General features: G+C 37.5%; 1 protein-coding gene across 1 annotated transcript; it reads right to left on the reverse strand.

The window, feature by feature from the left end:
• Positions 1–4,736: 4,736 nt before the first annotated feature.
• On the reverse strand, positions 4,737–26,629 carry katnal1 (katanin p60 subunit A-like 1). The gene is made up of 11 exons (XM_067433136.1): positions 26,519–26,629; positions 24,513–24,784; positions 23,462–23,622; positions 18,722–18,884; positions 18,341–18,468; positions 12,609–12,714; positions 12,092–12,250; positions 9,078–9,204; positions 8,852–8,989; positions 7,329–7,455; positions 4,737–5,397 (listed from the first exon to the last, which is right to left on the reverse strand). The coding sequence occupies exons 2-11, from the start codon at positions 24,672–24,674 to the stop codon at positions 5,199–5,201; spliced, it is 1,470 nt and encodes a 489-aa protein (XP_067289237.1). The 5' UTR covers positions 24,675–24,784; positions 26,519–26,629; the 3' UTR covers positions 4,737–5,198.

Genomic DNA, 26,629 nt, shown 5'->3' on the forward strand with positions numbered 1-26,629 from the left:
GGTACATTTTTTATATTCTTATCCCTCTCATCATTATTTTTAATATTAGGGAAAAAAACTATAGTACAGCAGGGGTTTTCATACTTTATAGTGCCAAGGACACTCCAAAAGGATGAACCTTTTGTGAAGGACCCCCTTCCTAAAAACAATCTATATATTATGTATGAAAAAGTAAGTGTGACATTATAAATACGATATATTGTTTCCAAACTTAAATTGTCTATACTTATGGGTTTATTGGCTGTATAAACATGAAGAAGAACGTTTTCAATTAAAAATTATTTGCATAAATCTTAACTTGCGTCCCTATTTTTGGGAATTTTCTGAAAACGACATACCCAAATAAAAATGTCTGCAGCTCTTAAACCCTATGGTCAATATTCATTAATCTGGCGTTGTAGCCTAAAACAATTAAGGTAAAATATACCTTTTTATTGAAATTCACTTTTCAACAGACTTTAAATGTTAAAAGAAGCTTGTGTAAGCTTTTATGTCAAGAAAAGTCTAGGTGTCCTTTCAAAAAGGGCATTTATTTCAAATTTCAATATTTACTCAGAATACAACATACACTCACCTAACGGATTATTAGGAACACCATACTAATACTGTGTTTGACAAATGATCGTCCTCGTTGTGCGAAGACTATTAGGTTACTTTTTTAGCCATTAAACAATGCATTTTATTTCATAGTTATGTTTATTATAATGTTATTTTAAAATTTCATCTAGGATATATTGATTATGAAAAGTGCACAGATGTGTAATATATGTCAAAGACATTGGGTCATAAATGATTTTGACCACTTTGTATAAATTGTATAAAAATTGTAGAAATTGTATAAAAGCTTTGTATAAATTGTATCTTAATTTTAATAAATGTTTCATCATCCATTTGCCTGGATTTAATAAATAAGCTTTAATAAATAATATAGCAGACAAACAGAAAGTGACGGAGCAATCATTTGAACTGTAAACTGGAGCAGTCTCATAAATAAACCGAAACTCAGCATATAGGCTACTTTTCTCACAGACATGAGAAATATATATACATATATGTAGTATATAAAACTGCAAAAGTTACGCGAGCTGACTACACAAGCGGTTCTGTTTAAAATGCTGCGCGCTCCATCACTGCATGTGCTATGAGTTTAACCTGTGTTTTTTCACTAATCCTACCACCAGAACTTCCTATGAATGGTCTGAAAGTCTACCTCGAGACTACCTCTTTTCGTCAGACCAAATTTAATTTGTTTGGTCCGAGGGAGGTTTCACACCTGTAATTTTGATTCGGACCTGTAAGTCTGAAAATCCGGACCAAACAAGGTAGGTGTGAAAACGCTCTTAAACGATGCCCAATTGGCACTAAGGAGCCTAAAGTGTGAAAATATATATATGAAAATGCCAAAATCTGACTTTACCATCTGAACGTCTCAACTGAAATCAAGACTCATCAGACCAGGCAACATTTTTCCAGTCTTCAACTGTCCAAGTTTGGTGAGCTTGTGCAAATTGTAGCCTCTTTTTCCTATTTGTAGTGGAGATGAGTGGTACCCGGTGGGATCTTCTGCTATTGTGGCTACAAGGTTGTGGCTACATCCGCCTCAAGGTTGTGCATGTTGTGGCTTCACAAATACTTTGCTGCATACCTTGGTAGTAACGAGTGGTTATTTCAGTCAAAGTTGCTTTTCTATCACCTTGAATCAGCTGGCCCATTCTCCTCTGACCTCCAGCATCAACAAGGCATTTTTGCCCACAGGACTGCCACATACTGGATGTTTTTCCCTTTTCACACCATTCTTTGTAAACCCTAGAAATGGTTGTGTGTGAAAATCCCAGTAACTGAGCAGATTGTGAAATACTCAGACCGGCCCGTCTGGCACCATCAACCATGCCACACTCAAAATTGCTTAAATCATCTTTCTTTCCCATTCTGACATTCAGGTGATGCAGTGCCATCTAAGGGCCCGAAGATCAAGGGCATCAAGTATGGTTTTCTGGCCTCCGGCCTACGCACGGCACCTTTGGATGATATTATGTGCTGTAGATGATGATGATAACTTCAAACTTTTTGCTATTTTTCTCTGAGAAACTCTTATATTATATTAATATATATTATATATATATATATATATATATATATATATATATATATATATATATATATATATATATATATATATATTTTTTTTTTTTTTTTTTTTTTTTTTTTTTTTTTTTTCCCTCTCCACATCATTGGGGGAATTGGTGATCCTCTGCCCATCATGATTTCTGAGAGACACTGCCACTCTGAGAGGCTCTTTTTATACCCAGTCATGTTGACAATTGACCTAACCAGTTGCAAATTGATCCTCCAGCTGTTCCTTATATGTACATTATATTTCCCATCCTTTAATTGCTAACTGTCCCAATTTTTTTGGAATGTGTAACTGAAATCCAAAAAGAGCCAAGATTTGGCATGCATTACAAAATGTCTCACTTTCAAAATTGAATATATTATCTGTATTCTATTGTGAATAAAATATACGTTTATGCAATTTGTAAATTATTGCATTCTTTTTATTTACAATTTGTAGTGTCACAACTTTTTGGGAATTAGGTTTGTATAAATGTCATGTTTTCCTGCATGCTTGGTGGAGAAAAATCATTATCAGAGTAAATAAGAGCAGCTGGTTTGTCTCATAGCTATGTGTACTGTGGCCTTTAAAAAGCCACGCTTCAGGACGAGTACTGACTATTTCCTCCATCTGACGCGTCATCCCATCACCGGCCCTCTCATCAGCCTGCCGGACTGTTGCCCATACTTATGATTCATTCACACTCTTACATTATTTGGATATACACTGTCCATCTGTGTCCACACAAAACTCTCTGGGATGAAGTCATTTAACAGAACAAAACCTGCATCTTTAACCCCTCTAACCCCTACTATTAACCCCTCGCTAACCAAATTTAACCAGAAGCTATCTATGCTGGTATATTGCTGCGTCATGCATTGTCAGTTTGCCAATGTATTGTCAGTTTTTGTCTTAGTGACTTTTAATGCTAGCCATAAAGCAGAACAGATAAATAATTTCATAACAATCATGACAACTCCCTTAGGGCTGACAACACATCATGACGGTTAGCGCATTAACTCTGAAGTAGTCAGAAAACAATCAATTCCACACACAGCCCACACTCCCACTGCACAGCCCACAACAACAAGAGTCATCTTCTCCCCCCTCTGTACTCCCTCCTGATGACTAAGTCACACCCTTCTGCTGCTGTAGGACACATGAATAACTTAATCACCCATCACGGATTCAGATCTGGCTATAAAGGAGTCATACAAAACGTAAATGCATCTTTTGTACAGAATATGAGTCACATTCTAATTGTTAAATTATATTTCTGTTACTAATTTAGTTCAATAATTAATGAATATTAATTAAGGGTTTGTTGTTTTAGACATTTTAGACAATGTTTCCCATTTTCAATGTGTAGCTCTGGTCACAATTACCATTGTTTGGGAATTTTTTCAGGAGAGAAACCCAGTCATAGGAATCTATGTGATCTGGAATCTAGCATGAGGACGAAAAATTTCGCAAACCGGTTCAAGTTGGTTACGTTGAGTCGCTGCGTTGGCCAACAGAAAGTTGGTTTTAAAGGGATTCTGTGTTTTTCATGGAATATTGCATTATTTATTATTAATAATTAATCTGTGCTCATCATCAAAAACAAAATTAAGTCCTGTCTTATATATATATAGGGGTGGCAGTGGCTTAGTGGTTCATGTAGATTGTCTACAAACCGGAAGGTTGGTGGTTCGATCCCCGGCTCCACCTGACCAAGTGTCGAGGTGTCCATGAGCAAGACACCCTGCTCCTGATGCGCTGGATATATATATATATATATATATATATATATATATATATATATATATATATATATATGATTTACTCACCCTCAAGCCATCCTAGGTGTATATGATATTTTTCTTTTAGACAAATTCAATCATAGTTGTATAAAACAACTTCCAGGTTAATCCAAGCTTTATAATGGCAGTAAGTGGCAGCCATTTAAGCCATGCGCCAACAGAGAAGTAATAAAGGTCTTCTGAAGCGGATCGATGGGTTTGTGTAAGAAAAAAAAGATCTAGCTTTCACCAGACTGCCTTCCGTATTCAACTTATGCAGAAAGTGTAACTCCTCACATAGTTCAAAATGCTTTCACTACATCCGACGTCATACAAATCGTACCAGTTACACTGTTTTCCGTAAGTTGAATATGGAAAGCAGTCAGGCGAAAGCTAGATATTTTACTTCATAGCGTGTTAAATATGTATATTTTTCTTACACAAATGCATCAATTTGCTTCAGAAGGCCTTTATTTTTCCATGTCACATATGGACCATTTTGATTATGTTTTTATTACCTTTCTGGACATGGTGTGCATACACTTGCATATGCTCTCGGGCTAAATATAAAATATTTTAAACTGTGTTCCGAAAATGAACAGAGGTCTTACGGGTGTGGAACGACATTAATGACATAAATGTAATTTTTGGGTGAACTAACCCTTTAACAACAGCGATGCCATAGAAACATACAGAGCTACCGCAAAAACAAAATCAAAATTTCAAACACAAATTTCTAAAGATGGCTGTTCACTTGTTTCTCTGGCACATAATTTTAATAAATAAAACATGTATTGAGAAAGTAAAAGTAAGGTTTCTGGCCAAAGAACATGTAAAATAGGTAGAGAATAATGTTAATTTTTATTAGAACTATCAAGTAAAACAAATAAAAGAACACAACACCTATGAGTGTCTATTAAACATTAAAAACATCCAGTACAGTACCAGGATTATGCTGGTCTCCCTTGTCAAGTATCATTTTAACAAGATTTTCAGTTTTTGAAACTTAAAACAGATCAATAGCAACTTAGGTTATTTCCATTCGTTAGCAGAAAATAAAGTTAGAAATGACTTGAAACTGAGATACTAGAAACAAATAAAGGTGGCTCAGTGTCATACACAGACCAGTAGTGAATTTATGACATTTGAAGGTGCCAAATGCATCTGAACACTGGTTTGACAAGTTTTCAGTAGCATATTTGAATATTAAAATGTCTTGAAACATAAAACCGTGCCTTTTTTCAATTATTGGTCCACAATGTGTTCTCCCTCATCCACACTTGTCTTGTAGCTGTTGTTTGTCTTTAAACAGACCCAAACTCGGACATCCAGGACTCATACTTCTCCAGGTCTGCGGCTGAGACGGATTTTGAGATCTTTTTGAGTGCAAGCTCAAAGTCCTTCATGGTGACTGGCATCTGCAGCTCATCTTTAGAAAGAGCACGGATCTCCTCCGGACTCAGACCCTGGATCCTCCTTCGCATCGCCATCATTGATGCATCTCTAAGAGAACAAACACAAGTTTATCAGTCAGATTACCATGTTTAAAACATACACATCATTTAAAAAGGACCTATTATTCAACTTTCTTTAGTGTAATGTTGCTGTTTGCACATGAAAAAGGTCTGCAAAGTCACAAAGCACATCACTCCAAAAGGAATTTGTATCTACATCAGTGCTGCTCATTCTGAACTCTCTTGAATTTTCTTCCGGAAACAAACACATTACTAGCCTAGAAATCTAGACGCACCCTAGCGGCAGCAAATCTAATCTGCCTGCGAGTGTCGTCTAGCAACTCTCAATACCCTTCTGAGCTGTATTCCCCTAACTCTTGCCGGGCCAATCACATCGTGTATAGAGACGGTGGGCGGGGCCATAATGACGACGGCCGAGTTGCGTTTGCGTGTTTCTAGTAAACACAGAAACTGGCGAACGGCGGTCTTTCGAATCAGCTTTAACCGCGACTCTGGAAGACTTGGAGTTAAGCTTTTCTCTGAGAAAAGAACAAAGAACGGCACTGAAGTCATTCTTAAAAAGGGAAGATGTGTTCGGAGTTTTGCTGACCGGATACGGTGAATGTTAAATCTATCAACAAGCTCTGTTTCACCTTTGTTGCTCTGGTTGGTGGTAGCGCTATTCTATCGCATGCAGAGGGAGTTTGAAAGACAACCGTTTATCCCGCCCCTCGGACTGAGCCCTGTCAATGGTGAATTTCCAGACCAAACATCTTGATGTGGGTCTGGCTTGTCAGGCTAACACATTAGAACATTCCTCATTTAAATAATTCCCACCCAAGACATATTTTAAAAAGGGGCATGGTCTGGTTAATTTTGTTGTGTGTCAAAACTCACGGTTCCAAAACATGATAAATATGTTTGCCCAATCACAACAAACTGGTCCAGCCAACCAATCAGAGCACGTTGTACTTTTCAGAATCAGGGGGCTTCACAGAGACAGAAACATTTGCGTTTCCCAAAAGCATCATTAAATAACTATGGTCACAAGTTACCAAAATGTGTATGTCATGTTTCCCAAAACCATATTTCCAGTGAACATTCAAGCAGCATTGCACATTTACGTGGTTGGAACTACAGCTTTGGCCAGTGGTTAGAAGCATCGTTTCTTGTTAGCAGTGTTGGGTAAGTTATTTGAAAAATAAATTAATTACTTCTTCTAGAAGTGCATTTGTGAGGTCAGGCACTGATGTTGGACACGAAGGCCTGGCTTGCAGTCTCCACTCTAATTCATCCCAAAGGTGTTCTATTGGGTTGAGGTTAAGTGCAGGTCAGTCAAGTTCCTCCACACCAACTCGCTCATCCATTTATTTATTGACCTTGCTTTGTGCCATCCCCAAACTGACCCCTTATTTCCAGTGAATAACAGAAATTAACTCTTAATGCTTCAGCATACCAAGACAATTTGGACAATTTCATGCTCCCAACTTTGTGGGAACAGTTTGGGGATGGCCCCTTCCAACTTCAAAAATGACCCAATCACTGCCATTATAAAGCTAAGATGAGCCAAGAGATTTTTAATATAACTCTGATTTTATTAATCTGAAAGAAGAATGTCATATATACCTAGGATGACTTTAGGGTTAGTAAATCATGGGATAATTTTCTTTTTTTGAGTGAAGTAACCCTTTAAAACACACTTTGTCATTTTAGCTGAAGTAGCTAGAGCTGGTTGGTTTGGTTCAACTCTTCTATTTATTAATTTTCTGCCATGCTGAAGGGAAAATGAATGGAACATAAACTAACGAGCCCCAGGCAGCCACTGTTGAGCTTTAGTCTGTTCTTTTTGGCTGTGATTTTGTCACTTTGTGCTGCATCACATTTTTAGCAAGGGCAGAACAATGACTCGACGCTTGAAAGCAGTCACATCACATTCATTTAGAACAAGGTGTCATCTGTAATCCTGAAAACATACTGTACCTGCAGACGTTGGTGATGTCAGCTCCTGAATAACCCTCAATTTTCTCAGCGATGAGGGTGAGATCCACATCAGATTCCACTTCAACTTCCCTTAGGTTGATCTTTAACAGCTCTGCCCGTCCTGTAGCTGTAGAGTTCAATAACACTTTGATGAAAGCCATGCATTTATAAAACAAATGACTATGCTTTGTTTACTTTTATCAGGGTTTTTTTTATTATTGTTCTCCTGTTTTGATATAAAAAATTAAAATATAAAAAATAGTTGTGTAATCATAAAAATATTATTATTTTGACTACCATATTTTCTGGAATAGAAGTCAGGTTTTTACTAATCTGAAACATGCTGAGACTTATATTTCACAGCGACTTGTATAATACAATTGACGTAAAGCAAAACAAAGCCCATATATTTGGATTCCTGATAAATGACGTGTGAGCCCAAGTTTATTTGTATAGCAGCAGTGCTGATACGTTTAGTTTGGCTTTAATAAATGTTGTCTATAATTCCACTATAAGTTATGTTTGTTTTATACTTATAATTCTTATTTCTGTTCTATGAATACCATTAAATGTAAAGGGATTTGTTGTGGAGCGAGGAGAACTAAAATACACCTTTATCATTTTTGTAAAAGTTTTGTTTTATTTACTGGTATTTTACATTATTTCTGAACAATTATAAAATGTAACTTATATGACCACTGTATTCTTTTGCCCTCTCAACAATGCAATACTGATCCGGTGCAAAATTATTGCCAGGTGCAACTTATTTTCCAGAATATTTGGTAAAAAAAAAAAAAAAAAAAAAAAAATTATATATATATATATATATATATATATATATATATATATATATATATATATATATTATATATATATTATATATATAATATTATATATATTATATATTATAATTATATATATTATATATTATAATATATATATATATAAAAAAAAAATTAAAAAAAAAAATATATATATATATATATATATATATATATATATATATATATATATATATATATATATATATATATATATATATATATATATATATATATATTTATTAATTATTTTTTTTATTTTTTTATTTTAAAAAATAAAATAAAATTCAAGTTATTTTAAATCAGCAATGAAAATTCTAATTATTCATATTTCAAAATATGTGCTTAAGTGTCATGAAAAATGCCAGGTCTTAAAAATAACCTTCATTTTATTTATACAGTTTCTAATTTTGTCTTTTTGGTTTTGGGGAGAAATACGACCTTTTTGACATATTGTTAGTCTCCCAACATATTTGAAATTCTAAAATGCAGGCCCTTCAACGATAACAAAGAGTTGCATCAGACAATAAAAGCACATGAGTAATGACTCACTAACTAAACTACACAGCGTGAATGGATAGAAATTAGTCAGGATGGTACATTTATGAGTGGGTGAGATGCACAGAGAAATCAGAGGAGCCGTGACTGCCTGGAGAATATTGTCCTGTTGATGGGCGTTTGTGTGTGAGGGCGTTAGATTACCAGTGGGCAGTGGAATGTAGATCCTCTTCTCCAGGCGTCTTCTCAGAGCCTCATCAATGTCCCAGGGGAAGTTAGTGGCAGCCAGAACCATTACCATTTTAGATGGATCATCACTCTCTTGGGCACCTCCTCCTACACCTGATGGCATTACATAGGTGAGCGTTAAAATAAGGCTGCATTATTCATTGTACTATCATAATAGTGTCACTTAACACACAAAACTCACCATCCATCTGCACAAGTAATTCTGACTTCACTCTGCGACTGGCCTCATGTTCATCTGATGTGCCCCGCCTCCCGCAAATAGAGTCGATCTCGTCAATAAAAATTGTTGTAGGTGCATAAAAACGAGCCTGTTAAAACAAAAAATATGACTGCAACTAATATATATATATATATATATATATATATATATATATATATATACATATACACACACACACACCTAAAGGATTATTAGGAACACCATACTAATATTATGTTTGACCCCCTTTTGCTTTCAGAACTGCCTTAATTCTACGTGGCACTGGTTCAACAAGGTGCTGAAAGCATTCTTTAGAAATGTTGGCCCATTTTGATAGGATAGCTTCTTGCAGTTGATGGAGATTTGTGGGATGCACATCCAGAGCACGAAGCTCCCGTTCCACCACATCCCAAAGATGCTCTATTGGGTTGAGATCTGGTGACTGTGGGGGCCATTTTAGTACAGTGAACTCATTGTCGTGTTCAAGAAACCAATTTGAAATGATTCGATCTTTGTGACATGGTGCATTATCCTGCTGGAAATAGCCATCAGAGGATGGGTACATGGTGGTCATAAAGGGATGGACATGGTCAGAAACAATGCTCAGGTAGGCATTTAAATGATGCATAATTGGCACTAAGGGGCCTCCATGTTCTCATTCTGTTTATGCCAAATTCTGACTTTACCATCTGAACGTCTCAACAGAAATCGAGACTCATCAGACCAGGCAACATTTTTCCAGTCTTCAACTGTCCAATTTTGGTGAGCTTGTGCAAATTGTAGCCTCTTTTTCCTATTTGTAGTGGAGATGAGTGGTACTCGGTGGGGTCTTCTGCTGTTGTAGCCCATCCGCCTCAAGGTTGTGCATGTTGTGGCTTCACAAATGCTTTGCTGCATACCTCAGTTGTAACGAGTGGTTATTTCAGTCAAAGTTGCTCTTCTATCAGCTTAAATCAGTCGGCCCATTCTCCTCTGACCTCTAGCATCAACAAGGCATTTTCGCCCACAGGACTGCTGCATACTGGATGTTTTTCCCTTTTCACACCATTCTTTGTAAACCCTAGAAATGGTTGTGCGTGAAAATCCCAGTAATTGAGCAGATTGTGAAATACTCAGACCGGCTCGTCTGGCACCATCAACCATGCCACACTCAAAATTGCTTAAATCATCTTTCTTTCCCATTCTGAAATTCAGTTTGGAGTTCGGAAGATTGCACACTTAAACATTAAAGTTACTTACATAATGTGTATCTGATATGAATAAAACGTGTCGAATTATAATGGAAAGGATTATTATTGCCTCTTCCATAGACATCAGTGTGTATTTTACAAACTCTAAATGTATTGTTTTTTTTAGTACTTATGTGAATTTATGTGTTTGAAACCTAAAATTAACAGTATGTGGTTGAAAACACTGAAAAGTTGTGATATATGACAGCGCTGAGTGCGCCTGTCTCCGGCTAAATTCAACATTTGGATTTAGCAGTTGATCGTGATGCACTTGGTCATACGCTCCAGGGACCAGCCTAGACTGATTACACCTGTGTGATCGTACGTGCGAATGGCTTAAAAACAATATATTTTCTGACTCAATTTTTTTTCTGAGAAATGCTTGGTTTTCACCGAACACGTATTCATATCGTATTGTCTCGATATCTGGCATGAAAATCGAGATATGGAATATTGTCCATATCGTTCAGCCCTGTACCCATCCTCTGATGCCTAATTTCAGTAGGATAATGCACCGCCACAAAGCTTGAATCATTTCAAAGTGGTTTCTTGAACATGACAATGAGTTCACTGTACTAAAATGTCTCCCGACATTTACCACATTTACACATACCACAGTCACCAGATCTCAACCCAATAGAGCATCTTTGGGATGTGGTGGAACGGGAGCTTCGTGCCTTGGATGTGCATCCCACAAATCTTCATCAACTGCAAGAAGCTATCCTATCAATATGGGCCAACATTTCTAAAGAATGCTTTCAGCACCTTGTTGAATCAATGCCACGTAGAATTAAGGCAGTTCTGAAGGCGAAAGGGGGTCAAACACAGTGTTAGTATGGTGTTCCTAATAATCCTTTAGGTGAGAGTATACATATACATATATCAGTTATTCAGAATTCTATATATATAGAATTCTGAATAACTGAACAACAGACAACAACAATATTTTTTTTACATTTTAACAGCAATATTTGATCCTTGAAATTGGTTTTACCTTTAGTAAAGGTATATTTTGTTGTCTAACGAACTAACTAACTAACTAATTAACTAACTAACCTTTTTCGCTATGTAAACACACATCATGCCAAATCAACATTGCTAATTAAGGCTATTTTTTACCTTTTATGGGGCATTTTTTTAATTATCTGGCTAACTAACTAACTATCTAACTGACTAACAAAGTAACTAATACCCCCTATCCTGATTGCCTTAACCCCTCTGTCTCCTCTCCACCAATCAGCTGGTGTGTGGTGGGCACAATATGGCTGCCATAACATCATCCAGGTGGATGCTGCACATTGGTGGTGGTTGAGGAGATTCCCTCCTTTTATGTAAAGCGGTTTGATGCCTCGAAAAGAGCTATATAATAGCTATATTATTAACTAACTGACTGATTAATTACCCAACTGTCTCCCTAAAAAACAGCATATTACCCATTTAAATCAAATCAATGATTTCAGGACTGTTTTGACCTTACAGCATATTGGCCATTAATGTCAACTCAACATTTTTATGAGGGCATACTGTTGTGCATACTGTTGTTTAACTAACTATAAAAGTACCTATAAATAATCATGCAAAATATATAATGAGAGTACAAACACTACAAAAATGAATTTGAAATAATTGGTCCTCAAGTTAGAATATACAGATCTCTACCATTTCAGTTTTTGATGTTGTTGGGATAGTATTCTCTATACTTTAGCTGATTTCAGTCCAAAAACAATTAAATGGACAAACACTAATCACAGTGACTACATCATTTACCATTTCAAAGAGGAGCCGCACCAGTTTCTCAGACTCTCCCCTGTACTTTGAGGTCAGTGTGGAGGACGATACATTGAAAAATGTTGTGCCACATTCGGTCGCGACCGCTTTAGCCAGCATGGTCTTCCCTGTACCTGGAGGGCCCACCATCAGCACACCCTGACAGTTTAAGAACAACATGCATTGTTATCATCTGCACATGGGCACGCATTTCAAAAACAAAGATGCAGTTGATGGTTTGTCGAAAAAACAGTAGACCAGATGGCATGTGAAAAAAAATAATGTATAAATATATCAGCCCTCCTCAATCTGTGACTGATACCTTACTAATGTGAACTTGTTTTGAGTTCTGTCCTACATAATAAACTAGTAAAACAGCGCCCCCTGGTGTCTTAAACTGATCACAAGAAAGGGACACATACATTTTCACAAAAACATAATATGACAGACTCTCCATCCATATGTGTGCATGCTCAGATGTCAAACTCTGGCATCAGGTGTCATCTAACATATTAACCTTCCATGGACGGCGGATCCCCTTGAAGAAGTCTGGCATCCACATAGGCAGGACCACTGCCTCTCTCAGCAGCTTTTTGGCATCTTCCAGATCTGCTATGTCATCCCTGCAGGAACAGCAACACATGACAGCTTGCTTGAATCACCGTCCAGCACTGAATCACTAACTGCCACTGTGACTGACAGCTGTCGCTGACTCGACACACAACAAATACACTCTGGAGAAGTACAAAAATTAAACTATGCATACAACTAGTGCCTAGGCCCAGAAGGAACTAAGACTGTTTCCCAAATTTTCTGGGCTGATTTTGAAAGAAAATGTACAAAATGAACTGATAATCTGATAAATAATCTGATAAATTGTGTTAAAGGGGGGGTGAAATGCTGTTTCATGCATACTGATCTTTTTACACTGTTAAAGACATGGAATCCCATACTAAACATGGACAAAGTTTCAAAAGTTAAGGTGGACGTTTGATGGGAGTATTTCTTTGTCAAAAATACTACTTCCGGTTAGTCATAAGTTTCTGCAAGTTTTTTGCGATCATGCGTCAACTTTGACGTTAATGGGGGCAGAATTTCCTTGTATGGGCCTTACGGACAATTCTACCGGAAGAGCGTGAGAGAGAGAGAGGGAGAGAGCGAAAGTAACAGCCTTTTTTACGGTCTATGCCTACGCCCATCAAAGCGCTGGCTTGTAGGATGCGCTGAACAGGTGATGTGCACAACTAACAATGTCACCAAAAAAGTGCGTTTTTGGTTGCCAGACCAAGACAGTCCTGCACAGATTCCCCAAAAGCCCCGCGTTAAGGCAACAGTGGATGTAATTTGCTTTTCCGGATCAGCAACTGAGTTGCGCGAATGTTTATATCTGTTCGCTGCATTTCGGTGCCGACTGTTTCATAAACAAGGCCCAGTTCGACGCCGGCTTTTCCAATCGCCTAATGCTGAAGGATGGAGAAGTCCCAACGATAAAGGTCCCAACGTTAGAACTGCAGGCGTTAGACTGCTTCAAATGTCTGTGTTTTTGCCAATGCTCATCAAGTAGCCCAAACATGATCACATATAGTTAATTGATCAATAGAGCATGCGATGTGTAGTGCGTGTACATTTGTTTAGCTGGCCACTATATGTGTAACTTTATGTTTGTGTATTGTAAAAGCACTCCAAACAACAATACACAAAGAGGGGGGAAATATGTTGAACTAAATAAGCGCGCTTCTTCATTCAAATGCGCTACTATTCCATGTCTTTCTATGTAAACACTAGCCTTCCGTGCAAAACCAGTCCGCTTTCTACAATTGTCTACACAAACCACGCGTAAACACACACACACACGTGCACAACTGCACTTCCCACATGTACACCTACAAAGACAAAAATACGACGATATAATTCAAGTATAAATATGTAAATAACACAAGTCGCTAAGCATATTATATAGTTAGTGTATAACTTGTACCACATAGAGACGTCCTGCTCTAGTCGTTTTTTGCTGCTGCTCCTGTTCAACTGCAGCCTCTGGGTCTGATTCCGGATCATAGATGTATGGCTGTATCTGATTAAAAGCCATATTTTTATTTTGAATAAAGTTTTTTCACGCTGTTAGGGATGACACAGCTTTACGACGCACTCAACCCAATAACAGCGACGCGCACACGTCATTATTTACCTCCGCTCACACGACACGCCCCCATCCGCTCGGCTTTTTTCGGAAAGACTCGGAACAGCACATCTTTCTTATATAATTATTAAAAAAATAAAGACTTTTCGGAGATATGCAGGATGCAATGCTACTCTATATGTACTCAAGATTGACATGACACTGACTGAAACTGAGTGTTTCACCCCCCCTTTAAGCAAATTGAAAGTATAAACCCTTATTGGAAGCAAGGGAATAATCATACTAGCCTACATATTTAAAAGGTTAGTTCACCAAAACAAAAAAAAGTCTCATGTTGATTGTTTTTCAAAAACAAAAAATCATATTTTTAATGAAATCTGAAAGATTTATGTCCCTTCATTGACAGTCCATGCAACTACAACTTTTTGCTTCAAAATGTTAATAAGGAGATTGTAAAACTAATAAAAAATAATCAAACGGTGATCATGATCTCTTTATATGATGAACACATTGAATTTAGGCTTTTATTCGATCAGCAAAAATAAAAAGAAGCTCAACCGTACTTGCTTGACATATGAGAAGAAACCTCATTGGTTCTTGCTGAAGCTCAAACGTGCTACGAGCTTCCGTTTAGCATATCTATGCGTTGAAGAATACTTATATGTAAATAAAAGCTGAAATTAAATCTGTTCATCATATAACGCGATCATGTCTCTTCAGAAAATTGCCTAAACTTCAATTCATATAGATTAGTTTTACAATCCCTTTATTCACTTTTTGAAGAATAAAAGTGTTAGTTGTAAAACTGTCAATGGAGGTACAGAAATCTATCAGATTTCATTCAAATATCTTTATTTGTGTTTTGAGGATGAATCAAAGTCTTATTGGTTTGGAAAGACATGAGGGTAAGTAAATGATGGCAGAATTTGAAATGATGAACATGCAAAAGCGAGAGACTTTTTATTAATGACAGGCGTTCCAATTTTGTTAATGCCTATTTGACACATTTTGTACTTTAGTATGTAGCATTTACCATTTATTATGTGGTATGTCCCTATTATTGATTAACTGTCTGATTTTGGTTGTTTGATCCAATCATAATTTTTTGAAAGAACTGTGATAATTGTGATTCTAATTCATATAAGGGAAATTTAAAGAAATGTAAAAATAAAAATAAAAACACATCAAGCGTGCGCTGTTGTGTCTCATTTTCCTGCGTGGTAGGGGGAAGAAAGGAAGTCAGATTTCGGCACCACATTGACCCGTTATTTAAAGGGAAAATTCAGATGTTTACTCACTCGGGTGTTGTTTTATGGACCCCCTAAAGGGACATGGTGATGAAAAAATATGAGGTGAGAGGAAAATTTATATTTCAACGCTTTTGCATTTGCTCACTACAGAGCCCCATGCATGACATGCAGACAAAAATATTTATATTGAGGCCAACAATAAGAATTTGTTCCACAATTTAATAATTTTTTTCCTTGTTTTGATAAATCATGGCCATGTTGTAATAATTTGTTCCCTTGTTTTAGTTAAATCAAAACGAAGGAAGAAATAAGTATAACTTAACCACGTTTTGGTGAAGCGATGGAATTACTTCTTAATTCGTGGCTACGGTTTAAATAACTACAAGGAAATTAATTAATTAAATAGGGCAATGAATTCTTAAAGCAGCAATAGGTAACTTTTCAACCTTCATAATATATTTTCAAGACTCTTGTGATGATACATCGACTTACAATAGGTTGAATGACACGTCTGCCATAGCTTGATGGGGTCTGTATTGTTTTTAGATACAGTTTTAAGAACTACAAAATTCGACTGCTTTACGGCATATATGTCACTTCCACCAACACCCACACTTCCTTAAATTCGGACGTGCGAGCCCAACTTTGTTCGTCGGATAATATAGTCTTGTCCGAAGCAGCAGAGACAAATAAGAAAGAAAAGGTTTTGTTGGAGGAAAGCAATAAGAGGAAACGAAAAAGTGATGGGATTAAAGGCAGGACGAGGATCAACATGTGACCAGCGTTTGCCCGTTGGCGTGAGCTGAAGGAGGCGTGCCCGACCGATGCTGTCCTGCTTGTTACGGTGATTACCTACCACTCAAACATTGAATTGAAGTATTATAGATTCTGTAAAACGGTAACCAATAGACTACTATAATGACGCTGGCTTGTAAACGTGAGCATCGTGATTATTTGGCGTTTGAAAAAAATAAAACCCATGAAATTGTATTCATATGACATGCTGAAACATGCCACTGACTGTACCTGGGATGAAGACATTTCACACGCGACGCCAGATGTGAACTCCTCCTGCAGTGTTCAGGTCAGGGAACTGTTAGTGCTGCACCAACCCGCTTTTATGAAGTTATTTGGCCCGCCCCGCACCACTGTATATATTTTTACAACCCGCCCCGCACCCGCAACCATTAAATAGACATACGGGGTCCGCGGGTTATGAGACGACCCGCGCATTACTAGTATCAGGGTTGTCATGTCAACAAATGCACGCGCGATGGCATCCCCTGTTGTAGGATGACAGAGCTTACAACAGTAGTTGAAGACATTATTTTTTCCCAACTGTAGGGGGACCCCGAGAACAAAAGTTGCCAAGTGCTGCTTTAATCCATGACCACAATAATACATTACAAAAGTACATAAACACCAGTTTTTGAAAGAAGACTCGACATTGCTCATCAATGTTGTTCTTTTAAACTTTTTACTCAATTAATCCTGAAAATCTATCACAGGTTATACAAAAATATTAAGCAGTACAACTGTTTCCAACATTGATAATAAATCATCATATAAGAATGATTTCTGAAGGTTCATGTAACACTGAAGACTGAAGTAATGGCTGATGAAAATTTAGCTTTGCATCAAAGAAAATAATTATATTTTAAAGGTCCTGTTCTTCACGATTCCATCTTTCAAACTTTAGTTAGTGTGAAATGTTGCTGTTGGAGCAGAAGTTCCAGATAGTACAGATAAGTAAATTGTGTGAAAAATACTGTTTTTTTACTCGCAAAACATGAACTCATGTTATATTGCACACTGTTAACATAATCAAAGCTTCGAAAACACGCGAAAGAATGGGACCTTTAAAGCATAAAATGTTATTGCTTGTTGTTTTAAATTGTAATAATATATACAATATTAAAAACAAATTCTGTATTTTTGATCAAATAAATGCAGGCTTGATGAGCATAAGAGCCTCATTTGAAAAACATTAAAAATAGTAATGTTTCCAAACTTTTGGCCAGTACTGTATATACACACGTTTTTCCGGTATGTGTTCTCACAAAATGTATTTATTATACACTACCGATCAAAAGTTTTAGAACGGTAAGATTTTTTTATCTCGATAAAAAATCAAGATCTTTTTATCTCGATCTTTTATCAAGATTTTGAGCAGTCTCTTCTGCTCACCAAGGCTGCATTTATTTTATTAGAAATACAAAAAATATTGTAATATTGTGAAATATTGTTAAAATATAAAATAACTTATATATTTTAAAATGTCATTTATTCCTGTGATGTAAAGCTGAATTGAGCATCACTACTCCAGTCTTTAGTGTCACATGATCCTTCATAAATCATTCTAATATGATGATTTACTGCTCAAGAACCATTTATGATTATTATCAATATTGAAAGAAATTTAAAAAGAACAGCATTTATCTGAAATGTAAAGCTTTTGCAACATTATAAATGTCTATACTTGACAAATTTAATGCATCCCTGCCAAATAAATGTATTAATTTATTGCTGAAGACATTCAGCTTTACATCACAGGAATTTAAAATATATTCAAATAGAAAATAGTTAATTTATATTTTAATAATATTTCACAATATTACAGCTTTTTTTGTATTTATTTCTAATAACATAAATCCAGCCTTGGTGAGCAGAAGAGACTTCTTTTTTTGGGGCAAACCCCAGAGGATTTGTTGGGCTCCAGTGTGAGATTAAAGACTAAGAATTTTCTTTCTTTTTTATGATAGCAAATGATCTATAGAAGTTGGATAAAAACATTTATTTTGTAAAATATATAAATCACAATACTTGAAAAGTGAAAGTAGTAGAAAAATGGCACAATACCAGTGGATATTGAGATTCCGGGACACAATATCTCTCTCCAGTGCATCCACCAGATCGCTGTCATAGCCTGTGCCATCAAACTTTCTCTGTTCCACATCAGCAGCACCCTCCTGGGAATTCTTCTTACTCTGAAAACACAGACAGATGGGACACATGCTAGCATGTACCTACAAAACTTAAATGGTCTAAGCTGTAGTTCATTATATTCAGCCTAACACTGGGTCCACACCGGACACGAGCGGTGCCAGTACTCATGAAATTTCTTATAGGAAGGACAAATGGATTTGCAACGGTCATGTCTATTGTAGACAGCTTCTAGCGGTTGGGGTGCGTTTCGACTTGCCAGTGATCGTGTCCAGTGTGATAGTTTGGGTAACTTACTTTTTCATCCTTAGCTTTATTTCCACGGCCATCACGGGTGTTCGGTCTATCTGATTTGACATTTGGCTGACCCCTCCCCACAGGTCCGCGATGCTGCATCCCAGGTGACTCTTTCCTCTGAGGCTTTGATACAGTGACTGGTTTCTTCACCTGGGCAGGTCCCCTATGACCAGACAGAGGAATATCATCAGGCATCAGGACCTTCTGACCACATATGCAAACACATACACCAATTTGTGTTAGTCCATTTTGTTAGTTCCAGTTGTTGGTGCTTAATTTCTATCATATCAATCAGTTGAACTGATTTAGCGAATATATCTTATACATGTGAATAAACTACATTAACATTCAAAAGTTTCGGGACAGTAAAATATTTTAAAAGAAACTAATACTTTTATTCAGCAACAATGCATTAAATTGGACAAAAAGAATCCTGAAAAAAAGTTTCCAAGTTTTCAACAAACCATGTCTAACCATGTGCCCCGACCAGATGTGTTTGAGAACTTGCAAAAAAACAACAAATGTTATTACATATTGCACTGTGATATTATTTATTTAGTAAAAAATAAATCCAAAATGGAAAATCCATGGGTGACAAACTAAGTATACCCTATGATTTAATTGCTTGTAGAGCACTTTAAGCAGCAATAAGTTGAAGGAATCGTTTTCTTTATGACAGTATCAGTCTCTTGCATCGTTCTGGAGGAATTTTGGCCCACTCTTTATAACGTTGCTTTAGTTCATTGAGTTTTGGTGGAACACTCAGTTTCAGTCAATCTCATGTCAATCTTGAGTACCTATAGAGTAGTATTGCATCCTTCATATCTCCGAAAAGTCTTTAGTTTTATTATATTTATAAAAGAAATATAGGCTGTACCGAGTCTTTCCGGAAAAAGCGGAAAGCGCCTGGAGTGCCTGGAGGCGTATTGTGTGGGCGGAGCTAAAGAATGACGAGTGCGCACAAAGTGGTGACATCCTCAAGCGTGGAGAAGAAAACTCTACCCAGATTCAACTAATACATATATGATCCAGAATCAGATCCGGAGGCTGAAATAAATTGAACAGGAGAACCAACAACATCAGGACGTCCGTCTCTGTGGTATGTACTGTATTTAGTGACCTGTCAACATTTGTGTGCGTTTACTCACAGTTTATGAGGACATGATTTGGTTTATGGACTATTGTATGCGACTAAACCTTAGCAGTAGCAAGCAAAACGTTTTTTGCACGTCAGACTAGTGTAACGTTATACATAGAACAACAATGGAGTAACCATTAGCGCATTTGAATGACGAAGCACGCTTTGTGAGCACGCTAGGTTTATGTTTGGGTGGTTTTACAATAAACAAACTGACACCTATATTGGTCAGCTAAACAAATGTATTTAAACACACACTATAGACCGCATGCTCCATTGATAAATTAACTAACGTTATACACGATCGTGGTGTTGTTTACTGATTTTTACTCACGTGACGATAGCCAACAGCACAGACATTTAAAGCAGTTTTACTCACCGCCTGCTTCCAAAGCAGGACCGAACCTTTATCGCTGGGGCCGCTCCGTCAAAAACACACTTCTTTGGTATGATTTGGTGAAGTCCTGTGACAGCAGTGACCGTGGAGATCCACTTTGCGAAGCGACTGAAGCGATGTTGTGAAGCTTCCCGTCATTTCTGCGTTCATATCGGTTCAAATGCAGCGCTGGCTTCCCGGAATGCTGTGCTGAAGCGTTGAAGACGCTTGATGTCACCCATAGGAATAAAGTGGAGCGCGGCGCGGACTATAACGACATAAGTCTTCACGGACGAGTGGATTTGCAGCTGAGCGAGTGTTTATGGGCGTGCATTTCCTCTCTCGATCTAGTCACGCGTGTGCGCACCCAACCTGGAGAAGAGCCCGTACGGCCCATACAAGGACCTTCCGCTCTGTTGACGTCAAGTGGACCCATACTCAAAAAAAACTCTGAAACTTGTGAGAAACCGGAAAGAGTATTTTTGACACAGAAATACTCCATCAAACGTCCAACATTAGTTTTTGAAACTTTGTCTATGTTTAGGATGGGAATCCAAGTCTTTAACAGTGTAAAAAGCTCAGTATGCATAAAATAGCATTTCACCCCCCCTTTAACATCGGTGGACTTGAACTTGAAAACCTGTGTGCACTGACATCTTTCCGCAGTTGAAACAACTTTGCTTTTAGTGTTTATAGATGTTAATTTGATGCTTATTAATGAACTACAAGGAAAAGATGATCAGTTCACGAGCAGCTTAAACTGAGGCGCTACAGCGATCACGACACATTAAAGAGCCACAAACTGGTATTTGTTGTTTAAATACCTTAAAAAAAATTAAGCATTTTTAACTTTGTTTCATATCAAAAGTAACTTGTTCTGTCCTGAATGTCAGCATGATGTCATTGTCCTCTTTGCTTGGTGATGTATTTTCTCTGCGTGAGAATGTGTGGTGTGACAGCACCATGGCTTGTCGGACATAGCAACAGTAAATAAAGGGGGGCGGGTCTTCTCAAACTCAGACAGATGGCCTGACATTTGACTCTAGAATACTTTGGTACACAGAGTAGTTTGTGGTTGACACAATGACTGCAAGGTGTCCAGGTCCTGTTGCTGCAAAACAAGCCAAAAACCATCAACCCTCCATCAGAGTGATAGACAGTTGTACTGATATTCTGTGTTTAGTTTTTAACATGGCGCTGTGCATTATGGCCAAACATCTCCACTTTGGTCTCATCAGTCCTAAGGACATTGTTTCAGGAGTCTTGAGGTTTGTTCAGATGCAACTTTGCAAACCTAAGCCGAGCTGCTGAATTCTTTTTAGAAAGGAAGCTTTCGCCTGCCAACCCTTCCAAACATGCCATACTTTTACCGTCTTTTTTTAATTGTACAGCCATGAACTTTGAGGCCTGTAGAGTCTGGGGTGTACTTCTTGGATATTTTTCACTGAGCATTGCACGGCCTGACCTTGGGGTGAATTTGCTGGGATGTCCACTCCTGGGAAGACTGGCAAATGTCTTGAATGTTTTACACTTGTAAATAATCTTTCTTACTGTAGAATTATGGACTTCGAATTGTTTGGAAATGGCCGTATAACCCTTTTCAGATTAATAAGCAACAACTGATTCTCTTTACTCCTTGGCATTGTGTTAACACATTGTGTTCAACCAGCAAACTGCCAAAACTTCTGCTTTTATAAAGGTGATCACACTTGCTGATTATCAATTAATCAAAGACCTTAATCCTGTCTTTTTCACATGACTGTGTATATGTGTACACATCAATCAGGTATAAAATTATAACCACCTTCCTAATATTGTTTTTTGCCCCTTTTGCTGGCAAAAAAGCCCTGAACCGTTGAGCATGGATTCCACTATACTCCTGAAGGTGTGCTGTGATCTGACACCAAGATGTTAGCAGCAGATCCTTTAAGTTGTTTGTTCAGCACATCCCACGGATACCTGATTGATCCTCAAACCATTCCTGAACTATTTCTGCTTTGTGGCAGGACGTATGATTTCCCGCCACCAGGAAATACCGTTTCCATGAAAGAGTGTACATGGTCTGCTCTGCAGCAATGCTTAGGTTTGTGATACGTGTCAAGGTAACCTCCACATGAATGGCAGGACCCAAGATCAGCAGAACATTGCCCAAAGCATAACACTCCTCTGCCTGCCTTCTTCCCATAGTGCACCCTGATACCATATGTTCTCCGGGTAAGCTACGCACACACACCCAGCCATCCACGTTATGTAAAAAAAAAACATGATTCAGACCAGGCCACCTTCTTCCATTGTTCCGTGGTCCAGTTATGATGCTCATGTGTCCACTGTTGGTGCTTACATTTGTGGACAGGGGTCAGCATGGGCTGCTAACTGACTGGTCTGCACCTATGCAGCCCCATACGCAACAAACTGTGAAGAGCTGCGTTTGTGGAGAAGCTCTGAACCAGTTGTCTAGCCATCACAATTTGGCCCTTGTCAAACTCGCTCAAGTCCTTACGCTTGGCCATTTTTCCAGCTTTTAACACATCAACTTTGAGGAAAAAATTTATGCTTGCTTGTTAATATATCCCACTAACAGGTGCTGTGATGAAGATATTATCTGCAAATGTTATTCACTTCACCTGTCACTCTTCATAATGTTATGCCTGATGTGTGTGTGTGTGTGTGTGTGTGTGTGTGTGTGTGTGTGTGTGTGTGTGTGTGTGTGTGTGTGTGTGTGTGTGTGTGTGTGTGTGTGTGTGTGTGTGTGTGTGTGTGTGTGTGTGTGTGTGTGTGTGTGTTACTATCCCCATAAGGATAGTAAAACCTGAGATCACCTACATCGTGGAGACCAGCCAGCAGTCCCCACTTTTCAAAAGGCTTATAAATCATACAGGATGAGTTTTTTTGAGAAAGTAAAAATGCAGAATGTTTCCTGTGATGGGTAGGTTTAGCGGCAGGGGCAGTGTAAGGGGATAGAATGTACAGTTTGTATGGTATAAAAACCATGATGTCTATAGACAGTCCCCACAAAGATAGTGAACCAGACGTGCGTGTGTGTGTGTGTGTGTGTGTGTGTGTGCGTGTGTGTATAAACGTGTGAATATGCTTTCACTGAGCTATTCATTTTGTGCTGCATGACAAAACAGAGCATGAGTGAATATGGCAGTGACAGCATGAAGATAGGAGACTCTGCAGCTGCCAGAACTCCTCAGGGGTTTATGTAATCAGCTGCCTATTTTACCTGTGCTCCGCTGGGGTTGGGGGAGGCCAAACATCGGGGTCCCTTGGGCTCTCTTCAGGCAGAGGGTTGGGGAAATCAACTGGTTTGTCCACCTTGAAACTCTCCAGGGTGTTTACGATGCTTTTCACCTGCTCATATTCCTCTGCCAGTTCCTGCCGAACCTGGGCTCAAGGGGGGTGGGGGGTTGGAGGGTGGAGGGTTGGATTGAGTCCTTCAGATTACATATACTTTACAAACACCATTATATTATTTAGCTATTACCGGTTCAAATTAATATAAATAGTCAGTACAATGTCAGTTTACTGGTTTGCTAGCCTGGATGCCAGACGAACTTAGCCCCGCCCACAATTTTTTTAGGTCGGGCAGTTCGGTCTGGCCTCGATCCATAGAGGAGTAATTATCTCCGAACAGAAACTGTTCGGACCAATGAAATCATCAGGGCGGGCTTTAGCCGATGAGGGACAGATGATCAACAGTAACGTAATCATGCACGTCATCAAAGGGGCTTGGATTATATTTGTTAGAATCCTAAACGGAGAGCTTGTTTGCATATGCATTCACCTTCACAATTTCTCTCAGAAATTATGATCATGTTGGATAAGTACTCTGTGTATCATTCAATTATTTTATTTTCTTACAACACCGTGTATTCCACCCTGATTTCAGCGTGCGTGCAGACAGGGTTGCAAAGTTTTTACAACAAAACCCGCCAACTACTAGCCCTAAACAATAGCTTCTCGGGGGGGGGAAGTGGAAGTGGCAACACAGTGCAGTTGAACTCTATCTGATGACATTTGACAATGTGTCGCTTCGTTGCTCTGATTGGTTGTAGGTCTATCCAATTGATGTCTTTCCTGGTTCGGTTGAAACACGCCCCATAATCACAGCCCAATGGAGCAGTTTTAGACTCATATTCTGACTAGAATTGAGTATGACCATGTCAGGCTACTGGTTTGCATGTAAACTGGGAAAACCGGTTATTTCAAAAATATTTGTGAGTTATCAGCTTACTGGTGTGCATGTAAACGCACTCAGTAAGCCAGGGTCTTACCTGTTGCCATTTGAATTTCTGGGCAGGATCTCTTAGTGACAGACAGTGCTTATGGATCTGTTGTATAACACCTTGGTAGTACACCATGGACGAGTCGTAGTTCCCCAGTAGTGCATATTCTCTTCCTTTCTTAGCATTGTCGCAAATCTCAGTCAGATTCATGATGAAAAAGAGAATCCAAATTAACGTTGCTTCAGCGCTTCAATGTGACCTGAGTTCACAGCATCATCAGAGAAGCTGGTTTGAGTGCAGCTGATTGAAGGCCATGAGTCCTAAACATGTCAAAGAACAGAGAGACTGATAAGATGATGAAGAGCCAAATCAAACATTTACAATGATAGTAACAGAGGAGGGGTGAACTCAGGTCCAACAAATCACTTTCTGGCAAATCATCTAGAGCAGCATAAATGTCTCTGCACATTTCCAGACTCATTGGGTAAAGTCTCTTCTGTGACTTAGTTTGTTAAAAATATTTAACAAAATACAACCAAAAAGCTATTTAAAGAACTATTCAGAAGTCAACTAGTGTATAAAAAACAATTTATTTGAGTAAAATGCTCCAGGGAATCTGCAAAGCTGCACTTCAGATAGAATGAGGTGGATTTGTGGGTGTTAGAATAAGAAATGTTTGTAACATTAAAACACAAGCTCGCCCAGCTCATTGTTACTATTCTGTACAAACCTCTTTAGATTGTTTGAACATTTCTATGCCGAATTACTTTTTTTATTGTTTATTTATTTTTTATTTTCATTTTTACTGATAAAAGTTATTACAATGCAAATGGCATGTGTATGTATGGGCACATGTATGGAATCATCCACGCAATATTATATATATATATATATATATATATATATATATATATATATATATATATATATATATATATATATATATATATATATATATATATAATAAAATGGGCCAACAACTAAATAGTATTTTCCTTAAAAATTACTAGTTATTTAAAAAGAAAATAATAATAATGATGATGCCTTACTTTTAGATGTCCAATAGCTTCTTAATTTTATATATATATATATATATATATATATATATATATATATATATATATATATATATATATATATATATATATATATATATATATATATATATATATATATATATATATATATATATATATATATATATATATATATAAAAGGGTTGCTAATTCTAACAATGTTAGTCCATTCAAAGGTTTTTCCTATCCGGCCTCTGTAAAAAAAAAAAAAAAAAAAAAAAAATCCTGCCCTCTCTAGAGTCTTACTAATCAAATCAGATATAATTATATTTAACGATTGTATTAAATATCAAGTGATATCATTGCATTTGTTTAAACAACTTAAACAATCTTTTCTGATACTGACATCACCGTATGTGTGGTTTCACTGATAACCACCACAGGATTTCTCCACGGGTTTGAATGCAAAGCTGCAGTTACTACAATTAAGTTATTGTACTAAACTTTGGTTTATTAACCTTTGCCCTGACCACACGGCGACTGTCAAAAATAAGAATTTCGTTCGTCGGACACATGACGTGAAGCACATAAAAAAATAAATGGCGTTTAGGTAATCTTAAATTGGTGATGAAAAAAAAAAGATATATATTTATTTGAAGAAAATAGCCTGACAGTCTAACATGAATGATTCCATTCAGTATTTTTTTCTATCAAATCAAATCGATCAAGTCGTGCTTGTATGTAAAAACAGCACACACGTCACCGCCCGTAGATTTTCCTTTGCAAGGGACTTGTAGTTTTTTTCCGTTTGCCTTAAAGTACAGACCAATAGCGAAAATTGCAATAAGGAACTACATTACCCATAAAGCAACAGTGCAAGATGCTTAAGATTTAGGCCAGCGGTAACAAAAAGGATTTGCAAGAAAACAAAATACGGAGTCAATTTGTTAGTTTATGAATCTTTTTCAGACCGTGCGATATGACATATTTGTTGTACATTTAATTCTACGTTTTCATGGGAATGAGTAAACGTCTTACCTTTACTGGAGGCACTTTTACAGTCGACAGGTCCACAGACCGTTGCCCACTGATGTTGCCATGGCCGCGGAAAGACGCTGACTGATGAACGAGTGAGTGCATGTGTTGTGG

The sequence above is a fragment of the Pseudorasbora parva genome, chromosome 23, assembly GCF_024679245.1.
Source record: "Pseudorasbora parva isolate DD20220531a chromosome 23, ASM2467924v1, whole genome shotgun sequence".
NCBI lineage: Eukaryota > Metazoa > Chordata > Actinopteri > Cypriniformes > Gobionidae > Pseudorasbora > Pseudorasbora parva.